At 34.3% G+C, this 17,033-nt stretch overlaps 1 protein-coding gene and 1 long non-coding RNA gene across 2 annotated transcripts in view; one reads left to right on the top strand and one right to left on the bottom strand.

Moving 5' to 3' along the window:
- LOC120178868 overlaps positions 1-13,170 on the top strand; it is a 29,160-nt gene extending 15,990 nt beyond the window's left edge. The window contains exon 4 of the long non-coding RNA XR_005521559.1: positions 13,049-13,170. This is a non-coding gene — a long non-coding RNA (uncharacterized LOC120178868). The remainder of the gene's footprint in view (positions 1-13,048) is intronic.
- Positions 12,915-15,191, bottom strand: LOC120178860 (protein NRT1/ PTR FAMILY 3.1-like). Its single transcript, XM_039184640.1, has 4 exons — positions 15,080-15,191; positions 14,780-14,997; positions 14,148-14,707; positions 12,915-13,948 (listed from the first exon to the last, which is right to left on the bottom strand). Exons 1-4 carry the CDS (start codon positions 15,162-15,164, stop codon positions 13,057-13,059), a joined length of 1,755 nt encoding a protein of 584 aa, XP_039040571.1. The 5' UTR covers positions 15,165-15,191; the 3' UTR covers positions 12,915-13,056.
- Between the last annotated feature and the right edge of the window lie 1,842 nt (positions 15,192-17,033).

Genomic DNA, 17,033 nt, shown 5'->3' with positions numbered 1-17,033 from the left:
AGGTACTTTAATTTAATTTTATTCTGTTTTAATACTCATGTTATGTGATATTTGTATATTAGTCATGACTTGTTATATGTTTATTATTATACCTCTAAAAATTTTTGTTCTTGCTATTTAGTCCTTATTTAATATGTATGATTGAATTTTTATTGGTATTTTAATTTCTCATGTTTGTAAATGTGCATTTTAATTCAAGTTTGTAACTTTGTTTTATCGATCGATATAATTTCATGTATGTATGTATATAAATTATAAAATTGTTATTTCTTTGTATGAAAATTTTTATTCCTTTGTGTTTACTATGTGTATATTTATGTATATGTTTCAATTTTATTTTTATTATTATAATTCCTTACATGTATAAATATGTAAATTATTTTTAGCTATTAATTTTTACTCCTTTATGCGATATTACTCGAATGTTTTCTAACAACAATGATTTGTAGAATGGGCGTGGAAAGCATTACTTGATCAAAGTAGTGTGATCTGATACGCCATTCGAACAAAATGTGAACTTGAAGTAAATCGATTTTATTTTACTAATTAATTCATGTTGTATTTTAAGTCTAACGATGCGATGTATGTTTCTAAATAGCAATTTATTCTATGCAAACGCCAATTTTCAGTTTATATTCGAGTTGCGTTTTTTTCTATAACATTGGTGAGGGGAAATATTTCTTGAATAAAGGAGAAATAGACGATATAGCTTTCCCATTGGAGGATGTGCAAATATCGTTATTTCTTCTCGAATTAAGGAGTGTTTCCTAACAAATAGTTCAAAGCAAATTATTTAATCTTTAATAAATGGGTCATATTCTAACCTTATATTCGATTCATATTTTTTCCCATTTACGACGATGTGTAAACGATTCAGTACCAATTTTTTTGTGATGTGGGGGTGCTTATTCTTCCCCACACGTAATCGACTCCCAGACCCATTAAATTGAATCTTTGATAACGCAGACCGATTTTCGTCTAAAAAACGATTTTTCTTAAAGTTATTTTAAAAGACGCTTTTAGGTATTTAACCTACCTAACCTAAAGGTCGACGACGACTCCTTTTCAATTTAATTCAAATCAATTCGTAAATCCCCAATTTTTCAAATAATAAAGTCATAATTGTTTTTTAATAATATTTAATTGTTTTGAAAAATAGTTATTACAACTACAACTATCACTACAGCAAAAGTGTTATGCAGCGGTGTTTTTAGCGGCGCTTTTAGGGAAAACGCCATAAAATTTAAGGATGTAGCGGCGTTTACAATCGAAACGCCGGAAAATGAAACTTTAGCGGCGTTTTTTCAACAAACGCCGTAATAGGGTGGTAATTTAGCGGCGTTTTTATATAAACGCCGCAATAGAGTTGTTTATAGTGGCGTTTTCTAAAAAAATACCGCAATAGAGTAGTAATTTAGCGGCGTTTTTATATAAACGCCGCAATAGAGTTGTTTATAGTGGCGTTTTACAAGAAACACCGCAAATGGGTCGTACATTAGTGGCCTTTTTATATAAATGCCGCAATAGAGTTGTTTATAGTGGCGTTTTACAAGAAACGCCGCAAATGGGTCGTACATTAGTGGCATTTTTCTGTAAACGCCGCAATTGATTTAACAAACGTGGTGTTTTTTTAATAAAAAACGCCGCAATTAGTTACACATCAGCGGCGTTTGTAATGTTAAACGCCGCAAAGCCAGTTTTAAAACTCCTGAAGCCCTAGCCATTCTTCCTTATTGATTTGTCTACGATTTTCCGATTACAATTTACCCAGAAAACACCAGTAGCTATCTCCTTCACTGCGCCGTGCCTTCTTCGTCTCCGGCGTCGTCGCATTTCGCCATACCCAGGTTAGGCTTTCTTTCTCTCCAGTCGTTTACCCTCTCAGCGGTGTGTTGATTCCTTAATTTTTTTCGCCCTTTTCTCTTAGCCTCAGTTTACCTAGCTAAAATCAAAGCTTTTCTCTCAAGGCTTGGCCTTGAACCCTCTAGAAGACACGTAGCTGAAGACATGTTAATTCACCCTCTAACATTCGTCCATTTACAATAGCCCTGCTGCAATCAGAATGATCTGGGAGCTTCTTATATGGATTACTTTTAACTTTGGGAGTTTATTTTAGCACAGATGAGATCCCTAAAGACATGTTAATTCACCCTCTAACATCATTTTACTTCTGTTACTTTATGCAGACAAGTTAAGAGAGTCTGGAAGCAGTGCCAAAGGTGTTCAATAGAAAAGCTAAAGGTGAGATGCCTTCTTTCTTGTTTTAAATTTTGGATTTATTGTTCATCTTCTACAATGTCCTTTGGTATCATTGGCTATGTTTATCCTTGGCATCTCCACATAAAATAAGAAATTGAAGTTCTTTATTTTATAATTTGTTTTTTCGAAGCAACCTTGTAATACAAAGAAACCATTGTTTTCGAAAGATGGTGTAAATATGATTTTTTTATCTTCCTGTCTGGAAGTAGGAAGGGAGGTAATTTCGTGGGACATAGTAGAAAAGTGACTGCAAATGCGATTAGTGGGTTTTATGTTTCATTTTTCTTCAGCAGTAATGGATTGTTATTTCTAGAACTGAGATTCTCCAGCAGTAAAAAGAACGATCTTGTTGAAAAATATGAAATTGGTTTCGTCGGCGGTCAATTCCTTGAATACAATAGAAATCTCCTAGGTTATAATGGTTTCATTGCAAAAATATATGCAGATAGTGAGCTTTTAGACATGAGAGATTTCCATCTGTTTCCTAGACAGCTGCAATTATGCGCATAGTTCATGGTTGCAAATAACTGCAATTTGTTCAATTGATTAAACATTACATGATTCTAACTTGAAGCAGTACTTTCAGCAATGTACATGACATGTTAATTCAAGACAAATATGTTTGAGCAATGTTCACCCTGCTTTGTGAAAATTGATTTACTTATCCTTACCCAGTCTTGCTGTATTGGAGGGAATTGCAATAAATTCTTATCCAAATTACAAAGTTTTGGGTAGTACATATCCATGGATTGCAAAGAAAGTATTGACTGATAGCTCGCCTCAACTGAAGTCGTCTTTGCAAGCACTTCTTTATAAGGTACATCTATACTGATCTTGGTTCTTTATAGAAATGTTACTGTGTTCTATTTTGTACTTCTACATCATTGACATAGCATGTCGAAATTTAGTACATGACTAGGGCATGTTTTCCACTTTGCATAACTACTTTTCATTATAATATATCTAATAGAATATGCTATTATCTAACCCTATGGTGTAGTGACATTACCATAACATTGTTCAGCCTAATATAACGTAATATTTTATCGTGTATTCAGTTTGATTAATTCTGAGATCGACTATGATGTCTAACTATGGAACTTAGATGAAACCATATTACTGTTCATCATGCCTTCTACTTCTTTGGTCAAACCACTGATAAATCTGATGCTGTCACATGTAACTAAAACTGATAAAATCTAGTAATAATGTAAAAATCGTTGTAAATACTTCCATATGTTGTTTTTCATATCTGCATTGGGAGTGGTATGTATGACATTTTGTACTCTGCACTACTGTTTTAGTTTGTTTCCTCTGTTTCATACATTGTTCCTCAAAATTTTGTCAAACACTGATATGTATATGGAAGTCCAAATTAAAAAAAATAGTTTGTTTGCCTCAACAGTAACATGTGCATCGAAACAGGAAGTCAATAATAATGTTGCTTATGAACCCATGGTGTCGCGTATAGAGAATGAGTTAAAATCAAAGTAATTTTTAGTGGTGAAGAACACAAAGAGGATGCCAAAATGTTAACTTCCTTAAATTGATTCCTTGGTTAAATTGAATTGTCATATGGTTTAGGGGTGAAATAAACTTAATAAACCAGTTAAATTCCTTGTTTAAATTGAATAATCATATGACTTTGTTGTGCTGCTCCATTAGGAGCTTGAATTCGAAAAGAGGGATTTGTTTATTCTCTCATGTATTTATTGTTTGAATTCTGTTTTTGTGTGTATGCTATTGAAATATTAACTTGGTAGGGAATTGGATTATCTTCAAGTTATGTACTCTCATTTTGTCATTTTGATGGTTAGAAATATTATGGCTTTCGCTTGTAAGATACATTTGTTTAAACTATTTAAGAATCTTATAATATTTGTTTAGTAATCATGTTTATCATGTACGATTACTGCTTGTTTATAATTGAAGAGGAGGTGTGAAACAAATGAAGAGTCAGAAGAAATGTCCAGTTAACTCTTAATCAATGATCCATCTTTGGTTCTGTTAACGACATGGTTAGTGACACAAGACGAGGGTCTTCTAAAATTTGCATGAACTATGTTGGAACCATCTTTTCTGTCCTTAACGATCCCTAAATGGTTCTATTTTTGTTTCAAATACATGTCTACTGTGTTGTACACAATAAATGGTTCTTAATTCAGTTCACTTCACTTGTGAAGACGTGTATTCGTGCTCACCTTTTTGGTTTAGGTTCTTTAAATCATTTAACGTATTAGCCCCCTTTTCCCTTATGATGATATATAATCGTGGTTTATTTGATACAGTATACTTGCTTTGCCTGCATGGTTGTCAGAATTTGCAAAAAAAAAGTTACATAAATCACTATTGCTGTTGGAGTTTGATTGAGTTGCACAGGTATTAGTGACATGCATATATTATTCTGGTTCATCGAAATAGCATCATAATAAACATTTTCCAGGTTTGTCCATGATACTCATTAAGTAAAGTATTTTTACGTTGCTTTAAGATTGTCAAGTCAAATGTATTAAATTATTCTTGGTGTCGCATAGTTGACTAAGACTTAAGTGGATTGTCCTTGGAATTCTAACTTCTAACAATCATAATTAATCACAGAGATATATTATGCATTTCACTGAGAAATTGTTGACTACGACTTAAGTCGGTTGTCCTTTTGTGTTATTCTTTTTCTTTATTTCTTCAACCCTTCGCTAATGGGTTAATTGGGTTTATATTTCATTCTAAGTTCTTAATGCCTCTCTCGGTAACAATGAAACAAGATTCTGTTTAGATGTAAATGCTACATTTCGATGAAACATGTGTAAGTATTTAGTTCTATAGTATGCAGTTGTATATAATTCTCGTTATAATTTTTATAAATTAACTGAGATACATTTTCTCCCATACAATTTTATCAATTTAAAAGTTGTATAATTTACAAGTGATTAGTTTTATACTATGCAAATATTATTATGCACTAAATATGATAATTTAATGCTTCTGTTTAGGTTCTAATTTTATCTATATTATTAGCAATTAACATTTGAAATTGAAACTCCAGAAATACGAAATGGATAAGAGTTGGATGAATTTCTCAAGGGTAAGCGTCGAATATCGAAATAGAGTCGAAAACTTTTGAAATTTAGCTTTTCTGAATGCAAGCCAAGAAAATATGATTCTTTTCCCTTGTAAGAATTGTGTGAACATTAATTGGCACATTCGTGAAGTTGTGTACGAGCATCTAGTTATTTTTGGATTTGTTCGGGGGTATAGAAAATGGATCTTTCATGGAGAGATTGTATCAGATAGATCTGCTTCCACGAGTTACTCGACTTATCGTGCTCCTTCTCCCCATCCAACTTTTAGAGAAGATGACATGGAAGGGATGTTACGAGATGCATTTAATATGCACAATCATCAGTCGTATGATACAGAAAATTATTGTCAGGATGATATTAATGATTTCATTGAGATTGGAAGAAGTGGATGTGATGAAGAGCCAAATAGAGAAGCGGCAAAGTTTTACAAGTTGCTGAATGAAATGAATGAACAACTTTATGAGGGATCAAAGTTTTCAAAGCTTTCTTTCTGCATTCGTCTTTTCCACTTAAAATGCATGGGAGGGTGGACTGGTAACTCCTTTACGCAATTGTTGGAGTTACTAGGAGAAGTGTTTCCTTTTGCAAAAATCCCTCAATCATGCAAAGATATGAAGAAAATGATCAAAGATTTGGGTCTTGGATATGACAAAATTCATAGTTGTCCGAATGATTGTATGTTATATTGGGGTGATCGAAAAAATTAGGAGTCTTGTCATGTATGCGGAAAATCTCGATGGATGACTAGAGAGGCAGAAAATGTTACTGAGGATGAAGCTCAAGCACGATCAAGAAAGAAACCGATCAAGATTCTGCGATATTTTCCTCTCATACCTAGGCTACAAAGATTGTTTATGTCCTCCAAGATTGCTGAGTCTATGAGGTGGCATCATGATGGCAGAACCGATGATGGATTATTACGGCATCCTGTAGATTCTTTAGCTTGGAAGTCATTTGACAACAAGTATCCAAGTTTTGCGAGAGATCCTCGAAATGTCAGGCTCGGTCTTGCAACTGACGGGTTTAATCCATTCAAACTCATGAGTACTTCGTATAGTACTTGGCCTGTTGTACTTGTTCCATACAATTTGCCTCCCTGGATTTGTATGAAACAATCATCTTTCATCTCATCCATGATAATCCCCGACGAGAAAGGCCCCAGAAATGATATTGATATTTACATACAGCCGCTAATTACAGAGTTGAAACAGTTATGGGAAGGGGTCGATGTGTTGACGAAAGATAACTTTAATTTACGCGCTACTTTATTATGGACAATTAATGATTTTCCTACGTATGCAAATTTATCTGGTTGGAGTACCAAAGGTCGTTATGCTTGTCCTTGTTGTGCTGCACAAACATGTTCGAAGTGGTTGGTTAATGGAAAAAAGTTCTCTTATATGGGACATCGTCGGTGGTTACCTGATAATCATAGATTTAGATGTCAAAAGAATATGTTTGATGGTGATGAAGAGTTTCGAAATGCTCATGACCAAACAACCGGCTCTGATATATTCAGAATGTTGAAAAATATCAATTTTACTTATGGAAAGATGAATCAACCAACTAGTACACGATCAAAGAAAAAGGCAAAACAGGTCAATGAAGAGCTTGAAGTTGACGAACAAACTGATGATGAGTCTGATGATGAGGATGATCCAAATGAGGTAGACTTGTGGAAAAAGAGGAGTATATTCTTCGAGTTGCCTTATTGGAAAAAGCAGATTTTGAGACATAATCTTGATGTAATGCATATTGAGAAGAATGTTTGTGAGAATATTATCGGGACCATTCTGAATGATGGCAGAAAATCTAAAGATAATCTTAAGAGTCTACTTGACTTAGTGGACATGGGAATTTGACACGATCTTCATCCGTAATTACGTCCGAATGGAAGAAATTTCTTGCAGCCTTCTATTTTTTCTTTTGAAGAAAGAAAAAGAAGTGTTTTGCACGGTGTTGAAGGATATAAAGGTCCCAGATGGGTATGCATCAAACATTTCTCGATGTGTTAGTGTTAAAGATCGAAGACTTTATGGTTTAAAGTCTCATGATTATCACATATTAATGCAAGATTTACTACCAGTAGCTGTTCGCGGTTGCATGTCGAGTAAGGTGACGTCTTGTATCATTGAACTTTCTAATATAATGAAAGCCATATGTGGGAAAGTTCTAATGGTTGAAGAACTTGATAAACTACAAGATCGAGTTGCCTAGACTTTATGCAACTTGGAGAAGATATTTCCGCCTTCATTCTTCACAATTATGGTGCATCTGTTAATTCATCTTCCTCACGAAGCAAGAGTTGGTGGTCTCGTTTTCTATCGATGGATTTACCCTATATAGAGGTGTTAATTGAATTACACGTTTCAAATTACTACTGATTATACATTTAAATAAAATGTATTTATGTAGTATGTTGTTTTCTGTATAGGTTCTTGGGCAAGTTGAAGTCTTATTGTCGTAATAAGCGTTATCCGGAAGGATCAATTGTTGAAGGGTATTTGGCAGAGGAATGTATGACATTTTGCTCTAGATATTTGGAACATGTTGAAACAAGATGGAATAGACCAAATCGAAATGATGAGTTAGGTACTGATGACTTAACTCAACATTATTTGTTTGGAAGTTATGGTCAACCATTAGGGAAAGTTGAAATTGCATATTTAGATGACACGTCTTGGGTACAAGCACACTGATATGTTCTTTTCCATCACGATTCAATAGATCACTTTCGCACGTAAGTCTTTCGGACCCAATCCTAATGAAATCTCTTTCTCTTTTATATTTATCAATTTTTAACGACATAATATTCTTTATAGTGAGTTTAAAGAAATATTGAGATCTCGAGCACGCTCCCGAAGATTAAATCAGCGAGAGCTACATAAGTTATTCACAGAAACTTTTCATGAATGGTTAGGCCAGACGGTAAGCAACTAAATCTTACGGAACACTTATAAATAATATATGTCTTGCTTTTTATATCGACATCAATGCAAATTAATTCATTATTCATGTGTAATAGGTTTAGAGTGGGAGAGAAGTTAGTGAAGAATTTAAATGGCTTTCTCAAGGTCCGAATAGAATAGTTAAAAGATATAATGCCTTCCTCATTAATGGGTTCAGGCTTCACATGAAATCTCGTGAAAGATTAAGGAGGACACAAAATTGTGGAGTCGTAGTTACTTCATCAACTACAAGTTATGCTACTGTAAGGGATAATAATTCGCAGGATGGAGAGGTCGATTATTATGGAAATCTTACGGACATTATTGAGTTAGATTATTATAGAAAACGAAAGGTTGTGTTATTTCGGTGTGACTGGGTTGATGTAAACAGATGTATAAAAAGAAAATTCAGGTTTTCAATGGTGAATTTATCTCGATTAATTCACACGGGTCAACGTTTGATGGATGAACCATATGTATTTTCCTCTCAAGTGAAACAAGTATTTTATTGTCACGATCCAATAGATGACGGTTGGTATGTTGTGCTTCGAAATACTCCCAGAGACTTGATAGACATCGGGGATGGAAGTAGAGATGACATTGAAATAAGATCAGAGTGTTTACCTTTACTACCACAAAACTTAGATGAAACTATCAGTAATACAACACAATTTCAATGGGTTCGGGAGGACGTTGATGAAGATATTTATGACAACTGACATTACATAAGACTGTTGTACGATTTTATATCTTCATTTATTTATTTATAATGTTATAACCCTTAACATGTTGTCTTTCAATGTATTCATTAATTAAATCATTTTTTATTACTCATGTTTGTTTATTACAGATATAATACCGAGGAGAAAAATATCTGATTTGCGGGTTGTTCGAGCTTCTGAAGACCATGAAGAAAGAAATAACGAGGAAACGAATGCACCTGAGTCTTCCGAAGTTCCTGAAACTGTTGAAGAAGTAGAAATTCAAGGTAATCTTCGAAACTTTATTTACTACTTTGTTCATTTTCAAAACTGACATTTAATAATTTCTTATATAGTTGAAAATGCTGGAACGTGCAAGACTCGAGGACGTACAACTTTAAAGGAATTATACCAACTTCCTCATGGGCATCGTGTCAAAGTTTCAAGAAACGATGCCGGTCAACCTATTGGCCCAGAATCACGTCTTCTAGCAGGTTACTTAGGCATAGTTGGACGTAATGCGAATCTGTTACCGATCAATTATGAGTCATGGCGCAAAATGCCTAATAGTAACAAAAATCAAGCGTTGGATTTTGTTAAGGTAATAATGTCATTATAATAGATACTCTATATAAATTCAATACTAATTTATACTTACGGTGCACACTTATTTGCTGTATAGGAGAAATTTGTTTTAGAGGTCTCTGACGATTATGTGAAGCAAGCATTAGGGAAGAGATGAAGGGACCACAAGAGCTCCTTAAAGAAGAAATACTTCAAGAATGATCTCAGCCTTGAAGAGAAGTTGCAAACAGTCCCACCAGGAATGCTCAGGTACCAATGGGAAGATGCAGTCAGATTTTGGAGTTCTCAAAAAGGACAGGTATGATGTATTTTTCATAAATACTTGTAACAAAATTTAAATCATCATTATAAGTGGTTGTTTGACATTGTAGGACCGAGAGCATGTTAGTGTTGCTAGCAGGCAACCACAAAAGTTTACGCACACGGCTGGATCGAAGAGCTTTGCTTGTATAGCTCATGAGGTGGTATTATAGATTATTGAAATAGTTTTTTTGTATTCCATGTACATACTAACTCATAGTAATTACATTATGGTACATTGTAGGAAAATACATCCGGTTCTAAAGTTGGTCGAATCCAACTCTTCGACATGACACATACGAAGAATGATGGCACTCCTATGACTGCTGACGCTGCATAAATTATGGTACGTTTATTGGGTAGATGTTTTAAATTTACCTGACTTTATTTATATTTGTACCATGATATTTTTTATTTTAATTAATTATTCACTTTATTATTAGGAAAAATTGAGGGAGAAAAGGGCAGAGTATCATGCTACTGCTTCGAGTCAATGTATTGTTAATGATGATGACATTGAAAACCAAGCTATTAATGACGTTTTGGGTCCTGAAAGATATGGTCGGGTGCGCTGTCAAGGATCATTCGTTACTCCCACCAAATATTTTGGATCCAGTTCATCACAGTACATGTCATCACAATCTCGATCTTCCCAATTAGAAGTTGGTCGTTTAAAAGAAAAGTTGGCTGAGATTGATCAACAAATGGCTAACTTGAAAGCGGAAAATGAAGCAATGGAAGCAGCAGTGGAAGCAGCTAGAGCAGCAGCGGAAGCAAAGAGAGAAGCAGTGGCAGTACAGAGAGAGGCAGCGGCAGAACAGAGAGAAGTAATATATCAGTAGAGATGTAAAGAATTTGAAAAACGACTCAATGATATGATGCTGATGATACAAAAAACGCAACCTCAGAATCCACCATCGTAGCCTCATTTATGTTATGAGCATTATGTTAATGTTACTGAATCTTGTTTAACTTAACTTATATTACGTTAATGAAAACTTTTATTTATTATATTAGATTTGATGTTATTGTTGTTTTGTTTGTTGGATAATGGAACAGGTTGAAAAAATAGATTTGGGGTATTAAGCATAATTTTTAGAGCTGTTAAATTCTGTGTTATTTAGTGGCGTTTGTAACAAAAAATGCTGAAATATACCATACATTTAGCGGCGTTTGTGATAAAAACGCCACAAAATCTCAAGACATATTGCGGCGTTTTCGACGAAAATGCCGCTAAATCTCAAGACATATTCTGCGGCGTTTGTAGGAAAACATCGCTAAATATCAACATCTTCTGCGGTGTTTGTAGGAAAAATGCCGGTAAAAATAAACATCTACTGCGGCGTTTGTGAAGAAAACGCCGCTAAACATCAACGCCTATTGCGGCGTTTGTCTGCCAAATGCCGTTAAATATCAACACCTATTGCGGCGTTTTTCTGCAAAACACCGCTAAATATGTTGTCACCTATTGCGGCATTTTTTTGTTGAAAAACGCCACAAACTTTAGCGGCGCTTTTAACGGCGTTTGTCTTTACGCCGCAGGTATTTTTAGCGGCGCTTAAAAACACCGCTATAAGTAAAAAAAACACCGTAACAAGCCACTTTTGCTGTAGTGTATAACCCCTCATTGCATGTATATATATATATATATACTCATTGCATATATATATATATATATATAATCTGAGGTGATTAAGATAATATATATTCTTAATCATCGAGAACGCATTCACACTCCTCTACATGAGTATATTTAAATAAATTAAAGGATTGAAGTCATCGCATTTTGATACAGTGAAAATCTCATCTTAAAATGTAAACTTTAACTCTGAAATTTGGGACGTTGCAGTCATCGTTTAGAAGATTTTAACCATCAAAAATAAAAATAAAAAGTTTAGAAGATTTTAGTTATTACTTATTTGTTCAGTTTATTTAGAATTCAAGTCATTTTCGATTTTGACTTAGATTGTTGATTTTTTATTGTCAAATTAGGATGAATTGGATTAAGATTAGGATTAATACCAAAATAAATGTCTAAACTATACCACTCTTCTCAAATAGGTGCCTAAATTAATTTTCGTCTCATCCAGATGCCTAATATTACAACCGTTACCCGTTTTGGTGCCCATGCCATCAACGTCGTTAATTTCCCCATTAAGTGACACGTGTCACAATCTACAGATTTTGAAATTTATTTTTTTTAATAAAATATTACAAATATTATGATATTTATAAAAAAAGCTAATTTTTCTTATATTATAAAACAGCCCAAAAGTCCTAAATCCTAACCTTAATCCGCCACTTTCCGACCATGACCACCGCAACAGACGTAATCCCTGTCATCCTCCTACTCATAAACCGTCGTATTTTCCGTCAATTGGCCGTCAGAATCGCGTGGAATCGCGATTTTAATCATAGGGTTCAAACGGTTTAAAACGTTGATTCGTCGTCGATCGGTCACAATTTCATGGGGTTTTAGTCGTCGGGGGAAGGGGAGGTTGGGTGGAGCTTCGTCAACGGCAAAAGGCGGCGGTTGATATGGGTTTAGTGGTTGAAATGAAGGTTTTCAAAGTTTTGAGTTTATTTTAAAATTTGTGTTTTATGTTTTTAAAAATATATATAATTTTAATTTTTTTTAATTTTAAATAATTTTTTTAAAATTACCAGGTTGTGACACGTTTCATAAAAGGGAAAATTAACAACGTTACCGGGCCAAGCACCTAAATGGGTAACGTTTGTAACGTTAGACACCTAGATGAGACAAATATTAGTTTAGGAACCTATTTGGAAAAATGGGTATAGTTTGCGCACTTATTTTGGTATTAAGCCTAAAATATTATAGGATTGAGTTGAAAATAAGTGGATTCGCGCAGACTATGCAAATATGGCCAGCACTGGATGTCCTGTACACATTGCATTAATCGTGGTTGGTTATGTATCTCAATCACACACTTATTTTCTGTTATGTTGTTTGCTTGTCTTGGCTGTCTGTGTACTCTTCCATATATTAGTGTGGTACAAACTGAAAAATAAAGCTGAAATTTGACAAAGAGAAATAGAAACTAGTTTCTCAAGTTTTATTTTTGGTCTGCTATAAAATGTAATACTAGACTAGACCTAGTGTCTGGTTTGGTTTTACTAATATTATTTAGAACTTTACATGCCAACAATTCAGATTCAAAACTAAACCTTGCTTCCAAGCTCCACTCCATCTTCCTCAGATTCGTTGTCTTTGTTATGGATTTGAATCGGCTTATAAGTATACAGCTTAGCGCAACAGATGTAGTAAACAAGATTAGCCACTTGCAAGACAGTGATCAACCAGTAAAAATACTCCAATTTCCCCTTGTTCAAGTTGTTATCCGGAAGCCAATTCGATCCATCAGCTCCAGCACTGAATTTGTGTACTAAAGAAACCAGCATCGTGCTCGCATAATTTCCGATTGAAATCGCCGTCCAAAACAGTGCGGTGGCAGTGCTCCTCATACTTTCGGGTGACTGATCATAGAAGAATTCCAAGTGCCCGATAGATATGAATGCCTCGGCTACTCCATGAAGACTGTACTGAGGCACAAGCCACACCACTGAAATTGGAATGATTGCCTTAGCCTTGTCTTGAAGCCCATGTGCTAGAGCTGCTTCTTTACGCTTCACTTCAATGAAGCCTGCTACCAGAGTGGCAAATATTGAAATCACAAACCCGATTCCCATCCGGTGCAAGAAGGTGATACCCCGGTCAAGCCCTGTGTATCTTCGACAAATACGGACTAAAACGCGGTCGTAAAAGGCTATGGTGCAGAGCATTGAGACCATGGTGAAGACAGTCATGGAACCAGCAGGGATCTCAAATGACTTGGTGAGGTGCCTGTCCATGGTTTTGGCCTGTTGGAGGGAGAATGTGCTCTGCTGAGCATAGGCTGTGATGAGAAGGATTCCTGCCGCCCATATCGGTCCCATTCGGATCACTGATTTCAGTTCCTCCACTCGATGGACAGTGTTTAGTCTCCATAGATTAGGAGCTTTCCCGGGTTTTACCATATCTTCTTCGGTTACAATGGCTGCCTTGTCAAGGAATCTGCAAACACAAGAAAAATTGGCTTTTGTTTCAATTATGCAATTATGCGGTGTGAATAAGATCTGAGCTTGTGGTGGTCCCTCTTCTGCCAATTATTGTACGATTCACAAGTTATTGAGCCGTTCAATGCATATTTCGAAGATAACCACTTGCAATGAAATCCATGAAATGTAATCTTATCTAGTTTGGAACAACTTACGTCATTTGTTGAGTGTGAATAAGTTTTCCACCTATAGAAATTGAGGCGTCAAGCTCTTCATTCATGTACAACAAGTTGGGATCAGAAACCATGGCCAACTTCCTCTTCCTGAAAGCCGACACACAGACCTGTAACAACCGAGTAAATGGGCTCCCTGCTGGATCCATGTGTCGGTAAAGCCGATAGCCGACGACGAAAGTAATGATTGACAGAAACATGGCGATGGTGGGAATTCCAATCCCCAATCCCCACCCAATATTATCCTGAATGTAAACAGGCACCGTCACAGCCAACAGCATTGATGCCCCCATCACGAAGTAGTACCAATTGAAGTACTTCCATGTCTTTGTTGATTGCTTCGGGTCCGTTTCGTCGAACTGGTCCGCCCCGAATGCAACCACACAAGGTCGGATTCCACCCGATCCCAAGGCTCCCAGTAAGAGAGATCCGTAGAGGATTCCCAATTGTCCTGCCGTTGCTTGTTGGCACACTTGCTCACCTTTACATGGTGGTGGCCTAAGTTGTGGAAGTATTGCTGATACTGTCAAAGATGTCATCCCCTGTAACAAAAGGAAACCTAGCTTAACAACTCAATCCTAGAAAACACCTCTCTTTATGAACCCGAGTCTTACTATTTGGTATATGATCGAAGCAACCGTTATAGTCCAGAACCGACCGGCGTATGCGTCGGCCATGAAGGCTCCTAGCAGCGGTGTCAAGCTTGCAGTTCCACCAAAGTTTGTGAGAGTGTTGGCTGCTTTGGTTAATGGCATGTGAAGCTGTGTTGTTAAGTAGCTTAACATATTAGTACTAAATCCTACCACAGCCAACTTCTCACAGATCTCATTCGCTGCATAAAAACGAACACAAATCAACACATACAGAATGTGTGTGTAATTGTGTAAATACACGTACAGAATTAATTGACATACCAAAAATGAAGGGCATGGTGATCAACCCTCCCTTGGGGCTCCCAACATTGTTTTCTTTAGGATCATTGTCTTCCATTCTTTCCATCTTATCTGAAATGAATGATGCTCCCAGGAACTTATTTATAGAGCCTGTTGAGAAAGGTGTCCACCAGAGGATAATGATTTACTGTAAAATATGCAAAATGTTAAATACAGACGTGGCATATGGAGAAGACAATCAGAAACATGTTTGGCTTTTGTCACCATTTTTTTTTTTGTTAGTTTATTGTTGAGTATTGGGGTGTAATGGTAAGATAATTTTGTCAGATTTTTCTTCTACCTACAATATTCTAAATAATAATCAAATACATCATTTATCAATTAATAGATTTCATTTGTGTATAAAATAGATTAAGAGATCTACGAAGACGGATAATTATTTGAAAATTTTAATTTTTTTATTAAAAATATATTTTCCTCATATAAAATATCATGAATTTATTAACCATTAGCATTAGCAGTGGCGAGTTACCTTGGGACCATGTCCCCCAAGTTTAGTAGGTTATCTTATAATCTTTCTATTATTTGGTTTAAATATTTTTAAGTTTTTATTAACTTTATGATTAAATAACTAAAATTTGGTCTCCTTTTGAAAAATAAACATTCATAAATTCACATCAATTTTAAAATTAGATAAACTAAATCCTAATTTTAATATTTAAATTTGGAATTAATTTCAAAAGTCTAGATTATCTTCTTAATCTATCGATCTTTTCCGTTCATCTTCTTACTTTTTTTTTTTTTGATGTTTCAGTTAAGTTTCACAAATATCTTGTTAGACAAAGTTAGGATCCGAGAAATAAAGTTGCAACAATAATCTATAGAAACTATAATTGAATGGAATAAAAAATAAGATGAGACAAGAGATTATTTACCCGTCGATGTTACAGAATCGAATGAATAAAGTTGTTAGAGCTTGTTTATATAATTTCTTTAAGAAAGATTCTACCACTCCTACGTTGTTGTAGAGTTGATCGACTGTCTCATAAAATACAACACCAAAATTAAGATTTATCTCATCTTTTTTTATCACTGAAAACGCTTGGAAGTAGAGAAAATATTGATAATTGTATGTCTAACCTTGTAAGTTTACAAGATTTAAATAGAGATTCACACTGAAAAATTATTAGAAAGTTTGAAAAATAGAGCATCTAATATTCGAGAATCAATGTACAATTAATGCATAATATTCTCGTACATTAATGTATAACATTTTTATCTATTAATGCTTAATATATTCGTCTATAAATATATAATATTTCATCTTTTAGAATTAAAATAAAAATAATATCTAAATTAGAAAATAATAAATTCAATTTAATTATCCTTTTTAATTCTAAACAAAATTAGTAGTTAAATATGTTATAAAAAATATTAAATTTTATTTTAAATTATTTTTGAGGTGTTCAAACAGTTAATTCGATCATTGATTGAACCATATTTCTATTAACCGAACTTTTTTTGAAAATATTAACCAAACCAAATAAAGTTCGGTTATTTCGGCTGGTTAACTGAATATAACGGAAACTTTTTTATATTTTTTAATTAGATTAATTTGAATACAATAGAGATTTTTTTATTTGGATTAAAGTTTAATTAGGTATTGATAATTTAATGAGTTTAGTATGGTTAAAAAATAATTAGGTCTTAACTTTTAATAGATTTGACCTTAATATATATATATATATATATATATAATTTTAGTTATTTTGGTTTGTTCGATTAATAAACTAATTTAGAAACAAATTAACTGTTAACCAAATATTGAAAAAAATTAACCGTTTCCCAACAAAACTAATTTGATGACAGATCGAATAAACCAAACTAATTCTATCCAATCGGTTAATTCAATTAAAACCGAAAAACTAACATCCTAAAAATTTTAATAATAAATTCGGATTCATATTCATCTTAA

This window comes from Hibiscus syriacus, unplaced genomic scaffold (genome assembly GCF_006381635.1).
Source record: "Hibiscus syriacus cultivar Baekdansim isolate YM2019G1 unplaced genomic scaffold, ASM638163v2 tig00003507_pilon, whole genome shotgun sequence".
Lineage (NCBI taxonomy): Eukaryota > Viridiplantae > Streptophyta > Magnoliopsida > Malvales > Malvaceae > Hibiscus > Hibiscus syriacus.
This window is presented reverse-complemented; position numbering and strand designations above follow the sequence as displayed.